Source organism: Nerophis lumbriciformis, linkage group LG17, assembly GCF_033978685.3.
Source record: "Nerophis lumbriciformis linkage group LG17, RoL_Nlum_v2.1, whole genome shotgun sequence".
In the NCBI taxonomy this organism is placed as follows: Eukaryota; Metazoa; Chordata; class Actinopteri; order Syngnathiformes; family Syngnathidae; genus Nerophis; species Nerophis lumbriciformis.
Genome location: NC_084564.2, coordinates 6550295 through 6572500, shown reverse-complemented (window position 1 = coordinate 6572500; position 22206 = coordinate 6550295). Strand labels below are relative to the sequence as shown.

The window sequence follows — 22206 nt, the reverse complement described above, 5'->3', positions numbered from 1 at the left end:
CTAGTAAGAAATTTCTAATGTCTTTCTGTCTCCCTTCATGGGAGGTCTTGGAAGGTCAGTTGAGGGAAAATACAAGTCAAAAAACATGGCAGGCTCACTCACTCCAGAGCACATTCATGCATGTAATGAAGACAAGTCAAAAGAGTGAGCTCATGATTGATAGGCAGCGAGCTTCGCCATTTTTGTCAATGATCTAAATGTTTTTTCCATAAGTGTTTCAAGGTGGCACAGGGGTTAGTGCTTGTGCCTCACAATACGAAGGTCCTGAGTTCAATCCCGGGCTCGGGATCTTTCTGTGTGGAGTTTGCATGTTCTCCCTGTGACTGCGTGGGTACTCCGGCTTCCTCCCACCTCCAAAAACATGCACCTGGGGATAGATAGATTGATTGGCAACACTAAATTGGCTCTAGTGTGTGAATGTGAGTGTGAATGTTGTCTGTCTATCTGTGTTGGCACTGCGATGAGATGGCGACTTGTCCAGGGTGTACCCCGCCTTCCGCCCGAATTCAGCTGAGATAGGCTCCAGCAACCCCGATAGGGACAAGCAGTAGAAAATGGATGGATGGATGGGTTTTTCATTTTTTTTAGAATTAGCATATTTTGGTATCCTGTTGACCTTTTTTCTCCTCCTCTGCTTCCCCCGACCCACAGCTCTGATGCTTGGCTGTTGCCGCGCCAGCCGCCATCATGTTCACGAAGAAGAAGAAGTCCCGCATCCAGATCTCGGCTCCGTGTAACTTTGAGCACCGCGTGCACACGGACTTTGACGAGCACGAGCAGAAGTTTGTGGGCCTGCCGCGACAATGGCAGTCGCTCATCGAGGACACAGCCAAGAGGCCCAAGCCTTTCATCGACGTCACCGTCATCACCACCATGGAGCCACACAAGGTGGGCGGGGCGTCACCTGTTAATCACTTCCACCGCTGAACTGTCCCAGCTCTGTGGGTCAGCTGTACTTGTTGGGTAGCGATGAACACCTTTGTTTGTTTCTCTTGTGCAGACAATAGTGCGTGGCAGCAAGCTGGGGGTGGACGGCTCTCTGTCTTGGCTGCTGGATGAGTTTGACACCATGTCTGTGACTCGGTCTAACTCGCTGCGACGAGGCAGTCCTCCCGTCCTGCTTCGCAGGGATTCGTCTTCAGGAAAAGGTGGGCACGAGAACGGAGACCCCCACCAGCGACACCCCTCGCATTCAGACAGGTGAGACATCAAATAAAAGTAAAAAAAAACTTTACGTGATATAAGGAAATTTATATCTTTACTAAATATATATATATATATATATATATATATATATATATATATATATATATATATATATATATATATGTATATGTATGTGTGGGAAAAAAATCACAAGACTATTTCATCTCTACAGGCCTGTTTCATGAGGGGGGGTACCCTCAATCATCAGGAGATTTTAATGGGAGCATTCGCATACCATGGTTTATATAGGGCACAGAGTGGGTGGGTACAGGCTGGCCTAGGGGCGTGGTGATTGGCTCATGTGTTACCTAGGAGGTGTTTCCGTCTATGGCGGCATGTTGTTACAATTTCGCTGCGCTTGTTGAGGGATGACAGGTCTGGACGGTAAATAATAAACAGTTTCTCTTTCAAGCATAGGTTGCATCTTTTGTTACCACTATTGTAAGGTGTGCTGGATGCAAGAATTTGCCATGTTATTGAATATTCAACATTATTGTCTTTGAGGTCCCAAATGTGTTTGCTGAGTTCTGTGGTATTTCGCAGGTTTTTGTTCCTGAAAGAAGCCTTGTGATTGTTCCATCTGGTTTTGAATTCTCCCTCGGTTAATCCTACATATGTGTCGGATGTGTTAATGTCCTTGCGTATTACCTTAGATTGGTGATGAATAGTCTCTCCTATTGCTTTTGTACTATTTTTTCAGCTATAGTTACATTAATCATTAGTAATGTAGCAGCCTAGTTTTGAATGGCAGGGTCCCTGCTATCACATGTTGATAAAAATATAACATTTACATAAAAAAAATGAACTACAGGCTTCCCAAATGCTGTAATAAATTAAGCATGATGAGTTGAACATATGTAAGCATGTGGCCCCACTTATAACTCTTTTTTCTCAAACACTTATTGCAAACGCTTACTTACAGTAAGTCATTAATTTGACTTTGTAAGTCATTATTTTGACTTAGTAAGCCATTGTGGCCAAACAGCTCAATTTTTGTTTCATCTGACCATCTGTATGGATATATTTTGATGACATTTCCAGAAAAACATTTCCTCTCATCTACTACGAACACACCTCGATTCCTCGCTTATGGCATACTGCGCTTCCACCTTGTCGGCCCCGTGCTGCGCAGAGGATTTTGGTAGATGTAGTTTATTTTCAGACCTTACCAACGCTAAAGCACCAGAAATAAACGACACACCAAGTTTTTGTTTGATAGCGTCACGGCATTTTTGTGAAGACTTTGAAGCCGAAATTCAGTGGTAGCTGCAACACCGTTACACCCCTGATATTAGCATCTTCCAGTGATAATTATACATGTAAGAAACGCGGTTTATTTTCTGTTATGGAGGCGAGGATTTCTAATCTTGTAGTGGCTTCACACTCTGGAGGGACGTTAGCCGCTAGCTCGCCAACAAAGACTTTACATTGCGTTGAGGATGCGTTAGGTTGCTTGTCGCTGTCAAATTTGCGGGACACTGCTGGAATGCGTCATCAAAATGCATTGTCACAATATTACGATGTAACAATTGTCTGCAGAATTAATATTAGTATATCGTCTGTATCGCGCGACCCTAATGTGACGTTAACAGAAATAATTAACCCAAAAGCACACTTGAATGATGTCATGACTTTTTGGTGCGAAGTCCCAAAACACTCATTCATGCTTCTGTTTCTTCTATTCAGAGACCCACCCAGACCAGACCACCAGAGCGGAGGTGACCCCCGCCACAGTCAGCGTTCTACTCAGCGAGATGACGACATCCACGGTCGGGCTCAGCAGCAGCCCCGCGGCCAAGAGCCTAGCCGGGTCCACAGAGACAGACCAGGTTCTGGTCCTCCCCCGCCGCCTCCTCACCGGAACAGAGAGCATCGAGATCGAGACCAGGTTGGTCCAGGATGAATGTACCTGCTGGACCCAGCCTGCGTGTGTATTAGTGCTTTATTCTAACACTTCCTGTCTTCAGCATCAAGGAGTTCGTCGTGAGCCACATGGTGAACACAGACCTAAGTCCAGCTACCAGGTGCGGGATGGCAGTCCGCAGTCTCCAAGGGACAAGAGGCCTCTCTCTGGGCCCAACATCCGCACCCCGAACCTGCCAGTGACCGACGGGGTGATCAAGACCGCCCAACAGACCGCGCGGCCGTTCAACACGTACCCGAGGACGGAAAGTGACGGGGGACGCAGCCCCACTGGGCCTGTAAGGAAGAATGTTTGTTGCGACAGCCTTTTGCTGCTTCAGTACTGATCGTAAATATGTTTTTAATTTCTAGTCTTTATGTTGACGTTTTTGTCTCTACTTCTTCCAGCCGGTACGACATCCTGAGTCTTCCCCTCAAAATGGGCCGTCCATCTCCCAAAGGGGTTCTTCCAACTCCAAGCCCCCTATCAGCCACCTGCACCCTCACCACACTTCCCATCCCAGCCTCAACCCCGATGCCGCCCTGCACCCGCACTCCACCCACCCTAACGTTCCAGCCCAGCGGCCGGCCCTGCCTTCCGGGCCGCCGCCGTCAAGCGCTCCGCCCCAGACGCTTTCTCCGCAGAGGGAGCCGCAGAGGGTTTCACATGAGCAGTTCCGTGAGGCGCTACAGATGGTTGTGGACCCGGGCGATCCGCGCACATACTTGGACGACTACATCAAGATCGGCGAGGGCTCCACGGGGATCGTGTGCATCGCCACCGTTAAGACGACGGGTAAACTTGTCGCTGTGAAGAAGATGGACCTGAGGAAGCAACAGCGGAGAGAGCTTCTCTTCAACGAGGTAGAAGCGGCTTATAAATAGCATCTTCTGAGGACCTATTAAGCGTGACATAATATTAGGGACAAGCACATGCTATTTTTGGTGCCTGTCTTCAATCCCTGTCTCTGCGAAAACCTCAGGTGGTGATCATGAGAGACTACCACCATGAGAACGTGGTGGAGATGTACAACAGCTACCTGGTGGGAGACGAGCTCTGGGTTGTCATGGAGTTCCTGGAGGGAGGGGCTCTTACTGACATTGTGACACACACCAGGTGAGCTGTCATGTTTCTGTTTTTATTCCCCCTAGAAAAGAAAATGTGAATGTTTCCTTCCACTAGAGGGTAGTGTAGTTCTCATGGCTGCACAGTTTTGTTGTCGGTCTAAAAATGTACTCCCTCTAAGACAGAGGTGTCCAAACATTTTCCAGCGAGGGTCACATGGAGAAAAATTTAAGGTTGCGAGGGCCACTTTTATACATTTTGTATATGAAAAATACTCAAACCAAAACAATGTCGGTGAACATATGCTAACATTTGAAAAACACTTATACATCTTAGCTTTGTGTTATAGATAACAAAGCAATAAAATCATTTATGATTATTTTAATAATGATTTTATTTGTATTTATGTTAACTGTGCTCGAAAGTTAGCCTGTATTTACTAATATTGCTGTTATACCGTCAACTGAAATGCTTTTGAGGGCTTGAGTACACTCAAAAACATGTCATGTCTCACAAGAAATGTGTACACTTTTTCATCATGACAGGACACACAGAAATCATCAAAGACCTTATTGGTTTTCAGGTCCCATTTTGGGGGGGATTTGGTCCCGTTGAATTTTTCATAGTTTTTTGTTCTAATTTGGGACCTTAGTTTAGTTTGTCTATAGAATGGGTTGTGGGCCAATAAAAATTGAGCTGCGGGCTGCAAATGGCCGCACTTTGGACACCCCTGCTCTAAGACATTGGTGTCAAACTTGTTTTCATTGAGGGCCACATCACAGTTATGTTTGCCCTCAGAGGGCCGCGTTTAACAGTGAATAATATACAGTATGAATATAAATGTGTATATATAAAACATGTGTATAATTGTGTATGTATTTGATTATTATGTTAAAGTTAAAGTAAAGTTAAAGTACCAATGATTGTCACACACACACTAGTTTGTTTCTACATTGCGTGAGTTGTTGACGTAAGTGAGTTGAAAAATAAAGCTAACGTAAATCAATGCTGATGTCTGTGACGCCTCTACCTAACAGCCATAAAAAGATTAGAACCCTCCCAAATATATTACACTACATATTAAAGTTAAAGTCCCAATGATTGTCACACACACACTGGGTGTGGTGAAATGTGTCCTCTGCATTTGACCCATCCCCTTGTTCACCCCCTGGGAGGTGAGGGGAGCAGTGGGCAGCAGCGGTGCCGCGCCTGGGAATAATTTTTGGTGATTTAACCCCCAATTCCAACCCTTGATGCTGAGTGCCAAGCAGGGAGGTTATGGGTCCCATTTTTATAGTCTTTAGTATGACTCGGCCGGGGTCTGAACTCACAACCTACCAAACTCAGGGCGTACACTCTAACCACTAGGCCACTGATAAGTACGTCTTTTTTCATGTACGCTGTACAAAACAAAATCTGTAGATTGTACTGTATAAAACTGGCAGCTCAGTCGCCACAATTTTACAGTAATATTTGCAGGTTTTTTGTTTTTTTTCAGCTTATAAAATAAGAAAAAATACATGGAATTAAATAGAATGGAAAAACTGTACCACTGTTTTTTTTAACGTAAAAATTCATGCAAGTTTTTTATACTTTAAAATCTACGGTTGTTGTGTTTATAGTGTATTATTACTCTATATTGAAAGTGGATTTTACTGTAAAAAATGTTTACTGTTAATTTTTTACATGAACAGTTTGTTGGATTACTTGCTTTGAAATCATAAGTCAAGCAGATATTTAAGTATTCATCTTTATTTGAACATTAACATTGTTTTGAAATATATGATATAATATTTTTGTTTTAAAATGAGAGATGATTAAAGTGTAAATATATGTAATTGAACGCAGTACATTTATTTTTGTAATACATTTATTAAAAAAAGATAAGGTACTTTATTTACACATATTTCCACGAGTTTATAATAATAATAATAATACCTGGGATTTATATAGCGCTTTTCTAAGTACCCAAAGTCGCTTTACATGTAGAACCCATCAATCATTCACACCTGGTGGTGGTAAGCTACTTTCATAGCCACAGCTGCCCTGGGGTAGACTGACGGAAGCGTGGCTGCAATTTGCGCCAACGGCCCCTCCGACCACCACCTCATTCAATTCACCGGTGTGAGTGGCACCGGGGGCAAAGGGTGAAGTGTCCCGCCCAAGGACACAACGGCAGCAATTTTTGGATGGTAAGAGGCGGGGAGCGAACCTGTAACCCTCAGGTTTCTGGCACGGTTGCTCTACCCACTACGCCACGTTTGACACCTGTGCTCGAAGACACGGGTGTCAAACTTGTTTTCATTGAGGGCCACATCGCAGCTATGTTTGCCTTCCGAGGGCCACTTGTAACAGCAAATAATATATGAATTTGCTTATGCATTTTATTGTATATATTTTTTATGCACACTGTAAAACAAATTCTGTAGATTTTACAGTGGAAAAACTAGCAACTATGTCACCAAAATGTTACTATAAAATGTGTTTTTTTTGTTGTTGTTTTTTACATTATATTACGATAAATGGAAAATTAGTTCCACTTTTTTTTATGGGAATAATGGCAGTTTGGTTGGTGGATTTTTACTGTAAAATCTACGGTGATTTTTACAAAATATTACTGTAAATGGAAAAACAGTACCATTGTATTTTTTACATGAAAAATTGCAGACTTTCACTGTAAAATCTACTGTGTTTTTTACAACATAGTACTGTAAATGGAAAAACAGTACAACTGTTTTTTTTTTAACTCTGGCAACTGAGCTGCCAGTTTTATTACCCCAAAAAATGTGGTACCGTTTTTCCATTTACAGTACTACACGGTAAAAAACAACTGTATTTACCATTTTACGGTTAAAAAATTGAGCTTAGTTGTCAGAATTTTACCATAAAAAACAGTGGAGAATATATTGTAAAAATTACTGTAAATTTTACTATGAAATTTATTGCAATTTTGTGTACAATTTAATGGATAACATGCTTTGAAATCATAAGTCAAGCAGACATTCAAATATTGATTTTTATTTGAACAAAAAACATGTTTGGAAAGTATGATAATATATTTGTTGCAATATTGGATAATATAACAGTTTAAAATGTATGCAATTCTATGCAGTGCATGTATATTTTAAGTGGAAAGAACAAATACATTTAATAATGATAATAATAATAATGGATTAGCTTTATATGGCGCTTTTCTATCGGTAAGACACTCAAAGCGTGCAAAAAAGTGAGAACCCCTGATTAATTCACTCCTCATTCACACGTTGGTTGTGGTAAGCTACATTTGTAGCCACAGCTGCTCTGGGGTAAACTGACGGAAGCGTGGCTGCCAATTTGCGCTTACGGTCCCTTCGACCACCACCGGACATTCATACACATTCGTACATCAGTGTGAGTGGCACTCGCAGCAAGGGTGAAGTGTCTTGCCCAAGGACACAACAGCATGACTTGGATGGCAGAGACGGGGATCAAACCTGTAGTGTTTCTTTAGTAAGAAAAGATTATGTACTTTTTTCTTGACACATTATTTCCAGCCGTTGGCAGGCAATATAAATTGATGTGACGGGCCAGATGTGGGCCCTGGGCCTTGAGTTTGACACCTCTGCTCTAATACTACGTTTACACTACAGGCCAAAGTGGCCCAACTCTGATTTTTTTGAAAGCTGATTTTTTTCTAGCTGTTTACACTGCAAGTAAAATGTGGTCTTTATTAGACTCTCGTATAAACGCGCACAGGCCCCAATGTGGCCTCGACATCACTTGCATGCACAGTTCAATAAAGTGAAAACATTGACCGGATCCCATAAATTAACTTTGAAGTCACTACTACTACTACTACAAGATAAAATAAAACGTTGCCACACCTTTAAAAATAAGTGTTTTTTTTACATGAAAATAAATTAAAGTAATTTAATGTAGTATGAATGAATATATGAACCAGCCCCATGGCCTTGTGGTTAGTGTCCGCCCTGAGACTGGGAGGTTGTGAGTTTAAACCCTGGCCGAGTCATACCAAAGACTACAAAAAAGGGGACCCATTGCCTCCCTGCTTGACACTCTGCATCAAGGGTTGGAATTAGGGGTTAAATCACCAAATGATTCCCGAGCGTGGCGCACGCTCCCCTCACCTCCCAGGGGGTGAACACGGGGATGGGTCAAATGCAGAGGACAAATTTCACCACACCCAGTGTGTGTGTGACAATCATTGGGACTTTAACTTTAATATGTAGTGTAATATATTTGGGAGGGTTCTAATCTTTTTATGGCTGTTAGGTAGAGGCGTCACAGACATCAGCGTTGATTTACGTTAGCTTTATTTTTCAACTCACTTACGTTAACAACTCATGCAATGTAACATGTAAGCAGATACGTTACAACAATTCCGGTCCTTCAACAATCGCTATTTATTCGGAATCAAGGTATATAACATATATCTTCATATATTACATATACATACATATTTGCACACTATTGACTAGTTATGCACCGAAAATTCGGCCACCGAAAAAATACTTTGCTCACCAAAACCGGAAGTTGTGATGACTTTGCGTGCACACACGAATGACGTCGCTTGACGAAAAGTCGCATTCAGGTCACCTTTGTGTGATCACATTTGAAAAGATCAGATTCGGAATACGATGTGGCCCAAATCTGATGCGCAAGATTCCATTTGAAGCACTTTGGAGCGTTTAGACCAGGGGTGCTCATTACGTCGATCGCGAGCTACCGGTCGATCTCGGAGGGTGTGTCAGTCGATCACCAGCCAGGCATTAAAAAAATAGTCCTAAAAATGAGCGATCATAAATCTTCACTATGTCGTCACTTGATTGACATTCACGGCACCCGAGGGTCTTCTGAGATGACGCTGGCTGCTGCCAGCTCATTAAAATTACCGACTGGAAGGCGAGAAACACTTTATTTCAACAGACTCTGGCGCCGTACCTGTCGTCAAAACTCCAAAGACCGACTGCACAGTTGCACAGTTGCGCTAACAAAATAAGAGTCTCAGAAAGCTGGCGTGCACAAGCTAGCAAGCTACGGAGTTTGCCGACAATGTATTTCTTGTAAAGTGTATACAAAGGAGTACCGAAGCTGGATAAATAAGATGCCAAAAACCAACCACTTTCATGTGGTATTGGACAGAAAGGAGGACTTTTTTCTCCTCCATTCGAAAATGCGGACGTTTTTAGCACCACTGTCTGATTCCCATCAATGCAAGTCATCAGAATCAGGTAATACACCAACTTTTACTCTTGTCTTCATGAAAGAAAGGAATCTATATGTGTTAAACATGCCTGTATTATCTTTAAACACCTTAACTTGTTAACAATATTAACTATGTGTGTTAAAGATGCTTGCATTATCTTTAAACACCTTTAACTTGTTAACAATATTAACTATATGTATTAAACATGCTTGCATTATCTTTAAACACCTTTAACTTGTTAACAATATTAACTATATGTATTAAACATACTTGTATTATCATTAAACACCTTTAATTTATTAACAATATTAACTATATGTGTTAAACATGCTTGAATTATCATTAAACACCTTTAACTTATTAACAAAAACATATATTTCATAAATAAGTAAATATAAATTATATATATGAATGAGGTAGATCCCCACGACTTGATCAATTGAAAAGTAGCTCGCCTGCAGAAAAAGTGTGAGCACCCCTGGTTTAGACTGTGTCACTCGAGGGCCAAAAAAAAAAATGTATCATTTGCCCATACAATTGTTATAAGTACACCTCTGCATTACATTGTATCCTTATTAACATTAAAGAAAACAAAAAGAAAGAAAAATAGATCGTGTTGCAACAAAAAATAAATTTAACATTGTTTTTTAGTCTGTAACAGAAGATTTAAAGTGCATCCATTTGCATGAAATAAAAATGGGACACTTATTAAACTATAAACTTTTTTTTGACCATTTGACCCACTTGATACAAACAATTAAATAAACTCAATAAATAATAATACATTCAAACTGATCAGCAACATTAACTCTGGAGCACAATGTATAAAACACTTTAACCTGTAAAACAAAAATGAATAAAACAATTTGTGCTAAATTATTTACTTTTTTTTTTAATCAAAATGAGGAAGTCAAGAATAATGGGCGGCGTGGCTCAGATGGTAGAGCAGTCGGCCAAAAACTTGGGGGTTCCTGGTTCGAATCCAGCTTCTGCCACCAGGTTTGATCCCCGTCTCTGCCATCCAAGTCATGCCGTTGTGTCCTTGGGCAAGACCCTTCACCCACCTTTCTCCTAGTGCCACCCAAACTGGTGTAAATATAGCTAAAAAATGTAGATAACGGGTTTCACATTGCTTTGGGTCTCTAAAGAAAAAGCGCGAGTTCAAACCCTGGCCGAGTCAAACCAAAGACTATAAAAATGGGACCCACTACCTCCCTGCTTGGCACTCAGCATCAAGGGTTGGAATTGGGGGTTAAATCACCAAAATGATTCCTGAGCGCGGCCACCGCTGCTGCTCACTGCTCCCCTCACCTCCCAGGGGGTGGAACAAGGGAATGGGTCAAATGCAGAGGTTAATTTCACCACACCGAGTGTGTGTGTGTAACTATCAGTGGTACTTTAACTTTAACTTCAGTGAGCATGTTTTGTAGTGCAGTTTTTCAAAGCGGGGTTTGAAGCTTGATACTGCTAAAGCATGTCCCCCGGGGTCAAACGCGCCCCCCTGTCATCGCACCCCAGGGGGTCCTGCCCCAGTATTCGAGAATAGCTGCTCTAAGTGAAAAGTGACAATGTCCTTCCCTCTTCAGGATGAACGAGGAGCAGATTGCCACCGTGTGTCTGTCTGTCCTGAAAGCCTTGTCCGTGCTGCACACGCAGGGGGTCATCCACCGCGACATCAAGAGCGACTCCATCCTCCTCACGCACGACGGCCGGGTACGTTGCCACCAACACCAGTTTGCACCAGCCTCACCTTGTTCATACTGTGTTGAAGGTGTTACACTCAGCTACCGCTGGTGATTCATCTTAGTCCTTTCAAATGTCACAGGAAGCACTGAGTTGACACGTTAACTACCGCGGTAGGCCTCAGCGAGCACTTGTGTGGTGTCTTATAATCAGAGGTGGGTAGAGTAGCCAGAAATTGTACTCAAGTAAGAGTACTGTTACTTTAGAGATTTATTACTCAAGTAAAAGTAAGGAGTAGTCACCCAAATATTTACTTGAGTAAAAGTAAAAAGTATGTTGTGAAAAAACTACTCAAGTACTGAGTAACTGATGAGTAACATACACACTCATATCATTCATATATATATATATATATATATATATATATATATATATATATATATACATACATACATTTACATTGATATATACAGTATATAATTTATATTTATTTATTTTGCTGTTTTTGTTTACATGTTAAAGGTGTTTTAATAATTATACATGCATGTTAAACATATAGATTCCTTTCTTTCATGAAGACTAGAATATAAGTTGGTGTATTACCTGATTCTGATGACTTGCATTGATTGTAATCAGACAGTCGTGATGATAACGTCCACGTTTTCAAATGGAGGAGAAGAAAAGTTCCTCCTTTCTGTCTAATACCACATGAAAGTGGTTGGTTTTTGGCATCCATTTGTCCAGCTTCCATATTCGTTTTTATACACTTTACAAGAAATATATTGGTGTCAAACTCCGTAGCTTGCTAGCTTGTTTACGCTGGCTTTCGGAGACTCTTGTTTTGAAAGCGCAGGCGCGATGGAGCGGCACTTTTATTGTGAAGACAGGAACGTCCTCATGTGCGGCCAGTCTTGAGGCTTTTGACGGTACGGTTGAAATAAAACAAGTATCTTTTTTCCTTCACACTTTTGATTGATTGATTGGAACTTTTATTAGTAGATTGCACAGTACAGTACATATTCCGTACAATTGACCACTAAATGGTAACACCCCAATAAGTTTTTCAACTTGTTTAAGTCAGGTCATGTGACCACCTGGCTCTGTTTGATTGGTCCAACGTCACCAGTGACTGCATCTGATTGGTGGAACGAAGTGAAACGTCACCAGTAAGGCAGACACTTTGAAGGTCTGTCTGACAGACCAAAACAAACAAAGCGTGCATTAACAGATCGATAAAAATTAGTAGCGAGTAGCGAGCTGAATGTAGATAAAAGTAGCGGAGTAAAAGTAGCGTTCCTTCTCTATAAATATACTTAAGTAAAAGTAAAAGTATGTTGCATTAAAACTACTCTTAGAAGTACAATTTATCCCAAAAGTTACTCAAGTAGATGTAACGGAGTAAATGTAGCGCGTTACTACCCACCTCTGCTTATAATGCATGTGTGAAGGATGAATAAACGTTTACCTCAGCAGCCACAGTGAGACAATTATGATGTTCTGGACGACCAACACGAAGCCTCAGTGTCAGTCACCAGACAGACAGAACCAACCGTGCAGAGACTAGTTCCTGTTTTTTGTAGAACTGAAACCAACATTGTGGAACACTTAGAAGCCCTTCAGCTTTATTTTCTGAGTCAAACCACTTGTCACTCTGCTGCTTCTCTTTTGCACGTACAAAGAAGGGAAGGCCAATCGTGTCATCGGGAGGACTTATCAATGCTACGGAGGAAGTGGCAGCCATGCTTTGCTTGTGTGTTTGCATCTGAATGCCATCAAAGATGAAGTGCAACTTAGTTTCGATGGGTTTGTTTTTTTCACTCTAGTTTTATTGAAAATGTTTTGGTACAAAACATAAAAATGATGAGAGACTTTATTTATCCTACAGTGTACAAATGATGTAATGCAGGTACAAAAATAAGGTAAAACAAGAGGAAAACATTAAAGAACACAAATGACATAAAATACATTAAAAGAGCTCATAGCTGATCCAACCAGCTGCCACTTCAGCGGCACCATTTCTACATACAGCTACAAAAGTAAAATGCAATAAATAATACATTGTGCGCACATATTATTGCACCATGCATAGAAAACTAAACAAAAACACAATTTCAACACCCATTAACACTGTGGTGGCTTCTGCGGTGCTCCTAGGCCTGGGCCGATATTCGATAAGTCAATTAACCGACGATAAATGAAAATTAAAGTCGGTAAGTTTTCCAGCCTTGATAAATGGCCATGTGCATGTTTCCAAGAGCATTAACGCTTTTTGTCACTTTAAGTGGCTACGCGTGTTTATACCATAGCGAAAAAAGAAAAGAAGGGGGTTAATTGTCTTGACCTCATTAAGTGTCTTTGACTCTTTGTGAAGCGACGCGAGCAATGTCTAGCATTAGAGTGCAACATGGACAAAATTATCACAAAACCAAATGCCATCACACCAATGTGGGAATATTTAGGTTTTAACCTTTGGAAAAAGATGAGCCTCTAAAGACTGAGAAGCCAGTTTGCCAAATGTGCGCGACTACAACAACGCCCACTTGAAATACAACCACTCACGGTCCGCGTTTGGTGAAGAAGCCAGGTGACAGACAGGTCAGTGTAAACAAAATAGTGTGCGCTAACAGACCTACATAGCCAAAGACATGCTGCCATTTATTACTGTTATAAACCTAGCACTTTTTAAAAGTGTGGTCATGTCAAGTTCCTTACTCGGAATCTGCCAAACTTAATTTAGTTTTGCATATGACCTGTTAATACAACTGTTTAAACTGTAGTGTTTCCATTGTTACGTTGCACTTTTGTTCAAGAAGGTCCTAACCTGATTTTCAGTTAAGTAATGTACAACTCTACCTCTGCCTACATGAAGTGCAATTTTGTTTGTCAGTACTTCATTCAGCTATTTTATTTATTTTTATGATTCTGTATATTTGAGCCCCCCATTCCCTCCTTAAGATATTTTAATCAATTAATAATGCAACATTTTGCTAACAGACAAAGTAATAATAATAATAATAATAATGGATTAAATTTTATATCGCGCTTTTCTATTATTAGATACTCAAAGCGCTCACAGAGAAGTGGGAACTAGAGTTGTCCGATAATATCGGCCTGCCAATATTATCGGCCGATAAATGCGTTAAAATGTAATATCGGAAATTATCGGTAACGTTTTTTTTATTTTTTTATTAAATCAACATAAAAAACACAAGATACACTTACAATTAGTGCACCAACCCAAAAAACCTTCCTCCCCCATTTACACTCATTCACACAAAAGGGTTGTTTCTTTCTGTTATTAATATTCTGGTTCCTACATTATATATCAATATATATCAATACAGTCTGCAAGGGATACAGTCCGTAAGCACACATGATTGTGCGTGCTGCTGCTCCACTAATAGTACTAACCTTTAACAGTTAATTTTACTAATTTTCATTAATTACTAGTTTCTATGTAACTGTTTTTATTTTTTTTTACTTTATTTTTTATTCAAGAAAATGTTTTTAATTTATTTATCTTATTTTATTTTATATATATTTTTTAAAAGTACCTTATCTTCACCATACCTGGTTGTCCAAATTAGGCATAATAATGTGTTAATTCCACGACTGTATATATCGGTTGATATCGGTATCGGTATCGGTATCGGTAATTAAAGAGTTGGACAATATCGGATATCGGCAAAAAGCCATTATCGGACATCCCTAGTGGGAACCCATCATTCATTCACACCTGGTGGTGGTAAGCAACATTTGTAGCCACAGCTGCCCTGGGGTAGACTGACGGAAGCGAGGCTGCCAGTTTGCGCCTACGGCCCCTCCGACCACCACCTATCATTCATTCACCAGTGTGAGCAAGGTGACCTATTCCTCTCAAATGTGTGTTCTTTGTCAATATAAACCATCCCACCTCACAGGTGTGGCATATCAAGATGATGAGAGGATTATTGCTTGTGGGATGAATCAAGTGTAAAAATGGATGATGTTTTAGGCTAAGCCAATGAACATATTTTCACGTGCAATGCTGACCTGGCAGGTATATTGTATTGTTGTTGTTTTATTTACCTTGGAGTTTTAACGTTTTATTTTCAATTGCAACGTTAAAACACACGAGGAATACAAGTTTATTGCATTTGAATGGATATACAGTACAGGCCAAAAGTTTGGACACACCTCGTTTCAATGTGTTTTCTTTATTTTCATGACTATTTACATTGTAGATTGTCACTGAAGGCATTAAAACTATGACACCTATGAAGTGAAAACCTTTTCAGGTGACTACCTTTTGAAGCTCATCGAGAGAATGCCAAGAGTGTGCGAAGCAGTAATCAGAGCAAATGATGGCTATTTTGAAGAAACTATTATACAAAACATGTTTTCAGTTATTTCACCTTTTTTTGTTAAGTACATAAATCCTTGTGTTCATTCATAGTTTTGATGCCTTCAGTGACAATCTACGATGTAAATAGACATGGGAATAAAGAAAACGCATTGAATGAGAAGGTGTGTCCAAACTTTTGGCCTGTACCGTACGTGCATTTTTATTATGTATTATCATTAAATCAATGGTTAATTTGGTCTCATTAAAATAATGGCAATAATATCGTTTACCGGCAATAAGTTGTAGGTCAATATATCGTCAAGCAAAATTTGTCATCGGCCCAGGCCTAGACCCCATTACTTCAGCAGCACGGCCAGAGACAGGAACAGACCCAACAAAGCAATTAAGAGAGCTGACGCCGTCCTAGGCTGCCCACTAGTTTTGGAAAATGTTTTTAATTTATTTATCTTATTTTATTTATTTATTTTTTTTTTTAAAACTACCTTATCTTCACCATACCTGGTTGTCCAAATTAGGCATAATAATACGTACGAGTCTGCGCAGATGAGTGAGAATCCATCCAAGGAGACAAAAGTGTCCGATTCACGCTCATTCATCCATGGCTCCGCGAAACTCGTCCATCCCGACGCTCAACGCTAGATCCCGTATCTTTTGCCACATCTCCTTCGGTCTCGCCATGCGCACTTGGGTGTGGCAGCGAGCCAGCAGCTGGTCTCCGGTGTAAACATGGCTCCCCGAAGGCCGATCCAAAAGTCCATAAAAAAAGCACCAAAATGGACTGCAGAATTCACGAAAGTGCAAGGCCTTGTTGCGGCTGAACCAAAAAACACATGAAGACAAGAGAGAAACATCAAGAGCACACAAGAGCACAGAGCTCCTGCAACCAGCAGCCACTACATTGGCACCATCTTGAGGGGACAAAACGCATACAATGAGACGAGTGCTAGTATGGGAGTTGTCTTTTGGCAAAGTTCAAATGGGTTTTACTTTTGTGGCTCAGTATTAACTTAAATTGTGTCCATTTCACAAAAAGAGCAAGAGTACAAAATAACGCTGACTTTGCGTGTCTACAGGTGAAGCTGTCAGACTTTGGCTTCTGCGCGCAGGTGTCGAAGGATGTGCAGCGGAGGAAGTCTCTGGTCGGTACCCCTTACTGGATGGCGCCCGAGCTCATATCCCGACTTCCTTACGGACCCGAGGTGGACATCTGGTCCCTGGGCATCATGGTCATAGAGATGGTGGACGGGGAGCCGCCCTACTTTAATGAGCCGCCGCTCAAAGCCATGAAGATGATCCGAGACAATCTGCCCCCCAAGCTGAAGAACCTGCACAAGGTACATGTGCTAAACACAAACCGCAACACGTGAGAAAGACATGCTGGTGCTCTCAGGGCGTCTGCATTGTTACTTAGTGTGGATAATCAACACAATGGTTGCATTGTTCATGTTATTTCTTTGTGTCAGCAAAAACATCTTTCCTACAAATGTTTATCTGGCTTGGACTACAGAGACATAGGCAACGTATGTAAACTATATACTTACCTATCTGTCTGAGGCTAAATCCCTTTTTGATTGACAGCGAAATGAGGGAATCCGTCTAGCTGTGCCTCGTTGTTCCGTCGCTCTGCAGAAAGTCGGGAAATTAGTGCAGGACACAAGGCTACAAAATAAAAGTGTGGAGCGTAACATAAGCAGTGTGAACAGTGTCAAACTGCTAACAATTATGACCTCCATGAGTTTTTCACTTGACATGCCTTGTGGGTCTATTATGCTAAAAGCTCACTCTCTCTCTCGTTCTCGTACGCGCTCTCGCACATTCTCGTACGCTCTCGCTCTCACACACGCTTTCTCTTGCACATTTTCGCACGCTCTCACTCTTACACGCTTTCTGTCACACGCTCTCTCACACTCTCTCGCTCTCGCACATTCTTGTACGCTCTCATGCACTTTCTCTCACACACGCTTTCTCTTGCACATTTTTGCACGCTCTCTCTCTTACACGCTTTCTGTCACACTCTCTCGCTCTCGCACATTCTTGTACGCTCTTGCTCTCATGCACTTTATCTCACACACGCTTTCTCTTGCACATTTTCGCACGCTCTCACTCTGACACGCTTTCTGTCACACACGCTCTCTCACACGCTTTCTCTCGCTCTCACACATTTTCGGACGCCCTCACTCTCACATGCTTTCTCTCACACACGCTCTCTCACACTCACTCGCTCTCGCACATTCTTGTACGCTCTCGCTCTCATGCACTTTCTCTCACATCCACTCTTTAACGCTCTCTCACACACGCTTTCTCTTGCACATTTTCGGACGCTCTCACTCTTACACGCTTTCTGTCACACACGCTCTCTCACACTCTCACGCTCTTGCACATTCTTGTACGCTCTCGCTCTCATGCACTTTCTCTCACATCCGCTCTTTAACGCTCTCACACACACGCTTTCTCTTGCACATTTTTGCACGCTTTTGTCTAGCACATTTTCGGACGCTCTCACTCTTGCACGCTTTCTGTCACACACGCTGTCTCACGCTCTCTCACATGCTTTCTCTCGCTCTCACACATTCTCAGACGCTCTCACTGTCACACGCATTCTCTCACACACGCTCTCTCACACACGCTTTCTCTCACACACTCTCTCGTCCATTCTCTGAAGCTCTCACTCTCACACGCTTTCTCTTGCACATTTTCGCACGCTTTCTCTTGCACATTTTCAGACGCTCTCACTCTCACACGCTTTCTCTCACGCACGCTCTCTCACACACGCTTTCTCTTGCACATTTTCGCACGCTTTCTCTTGCAAATTTTCGGACTCTCTCACTCTCACACTCTCTCTTTCACGCTCTCTCACACTCGTTCACTCTCTCACTCTTGTACTCTCTCTCACACTCGCTCTTGCACGCTCTCTTGCTCTCGCATGCTATTACTCGTTCTGGCACGTTTTCGCTGGCTCGCTCTCGCACGCTGTCTCCCGGACACTCACTGTCTTACTCATTGTCTCTTTCTCACTCACCTTTCATGTACTCTCGTACTCTCTCACACTCACTCTACTCTCTCACTCACTCTTGTACTGTCTCCCACTTGCTCTCGCACTCTTTCTCGCACCTGCTCGCTCTCTTACTCACTCTCTCTCACTCTTGTGCTCTCATACTCTTTATCACACATTCTTTCTCATTCACTTTCTCACTGAGTCTCGTACTCTCTGTCACACGCTCTCTCTTGTTCGCGCACGCTATTACTCGCTGTTGCACGTTCTCGCTTGCTTGCTCTCTCTCTCTTGGACGCTCTGTCTCCTTACTCGCTCTCTCTCTCACACTCTCGCTCTTTCTCACTCTCACTCACTCTCACAGTCTCTCTCTCTCTCTCTCACCCACTCTCTTACTCACACTTTCTCTCGTACAAACTCACACTCTTTCTCTCTCTCTCTCTCTCTCTCACTCAGGTGTCGCCCTTGCTCAAAGGCTTTCTGGACAGGATGTTGGTGCGTGACCCGGCCCAGCGCGCCTCGGCCAGCGAGCTCCTCAAACACGCCTTCCTGACCAAGGCGGGACCGCCGTCCTGCATCGTCCCGCTCATGAGGCAGAACAGGCTGAAATGAGGCAGCAACTGAGGTCAGAGGTCACGGACTATTTCCACTAACTGGACACTACAAGGAGCAAAGTGGGCCTACCTTTTTTCTACTGTGGGGGAGTGTGTTCCCTGGATACTGAGCAATAATTTTGTGTATGTGTGCGCGCGCGCGTGAGTCTGAGCGTTAAGGAGAAAGAGAGCATGTGACCTGCCTGACCTGGAACTTTTTTATGATTTTTATTTGGACCTCACTTGAATTTTTAAGTGTGAAGGAGCCACGTGTTCATTTTTTTTTAGAGACCAATTGTCCAAAAGCCCCCCCGATCTTGACTACTGAGGGACGATGATGAGTCCAGGTGAGCCCCTGGTGGAAACAAGCAAAGATGAAGTCAAAGGTAAACACTGGAGTCTTGTGTGCTTGTGTGAGTATGACGATGGAGAGAGAAATCTATTATTATCACTGTCACGTTTTTACCTTGATCATTTACTTTACAACCTGATGTGATGATGATGATGATGAATTTTGAAGCACTGTCAACACATTTTTAGAAACTTTTTAGATCACACACATTTTCTACAAAATAGATGAATTGTTCAAGAATCTATTAATTTAGGATGTGACGACATTAAGCAAACTCACTGTACAGACGGTGCTTTTGTTGTTTTTCGACAAGGAAACTTTATTTTATACCAAACAAAACCAGCGTGGGTTGATTATGTAGCGACTTGTTTTTGTTTAAATACACTAGCTGTGCTTTTTACTTTTGTAGCAGGTGTCAACAAGCTGGTACTTCCTAGTTCACTTTAACCAGCAGGGGGCAGCGACTGCCACGACCTGTCTCCTCCTGGCCGTGAGAGAAAAGATAGTCCTCTGCTGGGCATGGATGTGGGTGGGTGAACGTTTGACCTTTACCCTCGCAAACACTAACTGAGAAGAATGTGTGCTTTGTACTTTGGAGCGGTGAGTCACCCCGTAAGAACACTTTTGTTTGTAGGCTCGTGAGTGAAGCGACAATCAGCTGCACTTGGAAGAGTGTGTGTTGTGACGATGAACACTTTCCTTTTTGGCAGTCGTTAGACACTAAAACCAAATACTCTAAATTCTCCAAACTAGAAAAAAAAAACACTCTTTAGAGCAAGGACCTCCGTCAAGGGCTAGCCAGTGTTGCCAGATGGGAAATGACAAAAAATAATCGCAACAAAAACTTTAAATGATCGTAGTTTGAGGAAAAATATCCCACATTACAGTAAAACATTAGCATAGTTTACAATGCAGATTTAACTTTAAAGAGGTCGTACTATGATTTTTTTTTTTGTACATTTAAAACACATCCTTACATACATATCTTGTAATAGTTGTTCTTTATTCAAAATGTTGCATAGATTATGTTTACAGACCACATTCCAGCCGCTTTCTGACCGTCTCTTCATGATGCACCATTTTGTGGGCGGTCTTATTTACGTGCCTCCACTTGGACAACGTCTTCTGCCTGTCATCCATGTTGTAGCTTTTAGCGCTTCGATATGGAGTCTGCTGACAGATATAAATTGGAACTATACGCTACTTTTTTTTTTTTAGAAATGGCAACCGCGGGGGATGCATGTGCATGTACGAGCCAGTCTGCCCCACAACAATAGGATAGCGGGAAAAAAACTAAATCTCTACCACATATGGAGCTATCTGCTGACGTCACAATTGGGGAAAAACGTCACAAATTGGGAAAATTCTAAACAGTTCATTTGAAGAAAGCAAAATAGTTTTATAGATATCTCCGCCATACCTCCATGGTGCTGATCCCAAACTAAGATGTCTCTGGCAGAACAGCGCCCCCACCTGGCTGTTAGACAGTGCACAACATCAGGCGCATCTGTTTGCTTACAGTCGTGCATTGAAAGTGTCAATTTATCTGACATTATTTTTGTAATTATTGATTGTACAGTCGGCGAAAATATGAATGCAATAATTACCAGACATCTGGCAACGCTGAAGCTAGCCTAATAGTTGGACCTGTAATGTGAGTAATGCTTGATTCGCTACAAAACTAAGTGAGCAAAAAATGCATTCCTCTTTCAGCACCTTTGTCCAGATCTGCACCACAATCAATTTACGTATTCTTCCCCCTTCAATTTTGTTTTTGTGTAATCCCACTAAATACATAAACTGCGGGTGTCCATATTTTTTCCCATACAGAAAATCGAATGCTGCCGAGGCCATTTTCATACCTTTTCTACATCCAATCTATTGTAGGTACATTTATGCGAGGCTATCTGAGCAGAATATAGCCTACACATCGCGGCTTGGTGAAATAAAGGATAAAAACACATTTAAATGTTTCAATATGCTGAGGGCCCCGTAACAAAAAAAGGTGCTGTCTAAAAGTGGCCCTCGGGGTCGCACTTTGGACAACCCTGACATAAACAAATGTAATGAGTGCGTGACTTCCTTGGTCGTGCTAACAAGAAGTCAAGTCACAAGTTGCACCGCTACGACAACTGTCACTACTTGATCTGTACCGTACCTTGTTTTAAGGCTGTTATTCTCCTGTGCGCCGTCACTGTTGCCATGGTTTTCTTTCTAGTAGTCTTTATCTGAATAGCAATGTCCTATAAAAGACTACATACAAAACAAACGTTACTTAAGAATACAGTATTTATTTTGAAACAGCACAGAAACACGAATGATGTGCTCAGCAGCCTTAAATGGCAAATAAATGGATTTAAGTTACAGTAGGTAAGTAATCAACATTTAAAAAAATAAACTTGTGGCAAGTACTTGTTCATGTTTATATTATTGTCCCCTAAGTAAGCTATTTGTTCTGTGCAAAACAGTAATAAAACGTTCAAAATATCACAGAACATGACGTCGCAAAAACTTGAGAAATTGCAAGTCTAGGAAGTGACGTGGTTTTCGCGCACGCGTGTGCTGATCGTGTAGTGACACTCTTTTCAAGGGACAAGACGACGTCCCACATCTGTGGAAATACCCGTAGAGTTTATTTGAATTTTTTTGTTTGTTTACCTTCATCTTTTGCCAACGAGTAACGTGTGGATTGCTAGTAGGGTTTCAGTGCCTTGCTTCTTGAAATGAACGGTTCTGCTTCCTGTGTAAATACTCACCATGTTGTTTGTGTACACTTTGCTAGCTGACGTCATCGTCAGCGCCATCTTGTGTTGTCACTGGGTTTGATTGTCAAGAAAATAAAAAAGACTTTGCTTTGGAAA

At 41.8% G+C, this 22206-nt stretch overlaps 1 protein-coding gene across 2 annotated transcripts in view; it reads left to right on the top strand.

The window, feature by feature from the left end:
• Positions 1-22206, top strand: part of pak4 (p21 protein (Cdc42/Rac)-activated kinase 4) — a 62611-nt gene extending 40405 nt beyond the window's left edge. For both annotated transcript variants that reach the window (XM_061972314.1, XM_061972313.1), the window contains exons 2-10: positions 652-888; positions 1001-1200; positions 2893-3094; positions 3174-3407; positions 3517-3972; positions 4092-4225; positions 10967-11093; positions 16482-16742; positions 18857-22206. In XM_061972314.1, coding sequence (XP_061828298.1) covers positions 688-888; positions 1001-1200; positions 2893-3094; positions 3174-3407; positions 3517-3972; positions 4092-4225; positions 10967-11093; positions 16482-16742; positions 18857-19012 — 1971 coding nt within the window. In that variant the 5' untranslated portion in view covers positions 652-687 and the 3' untranslated portion in view covers positions 19013-22206. The remainder of the gene's footprint in view (positions 1-651; positions 889-1000; positions 1201-2892; positions 3095-3173; positions 3408-3516; positions 3973-4091; positions 4226-10966; positions 11094-16481; positions 16743-18856) is intronic.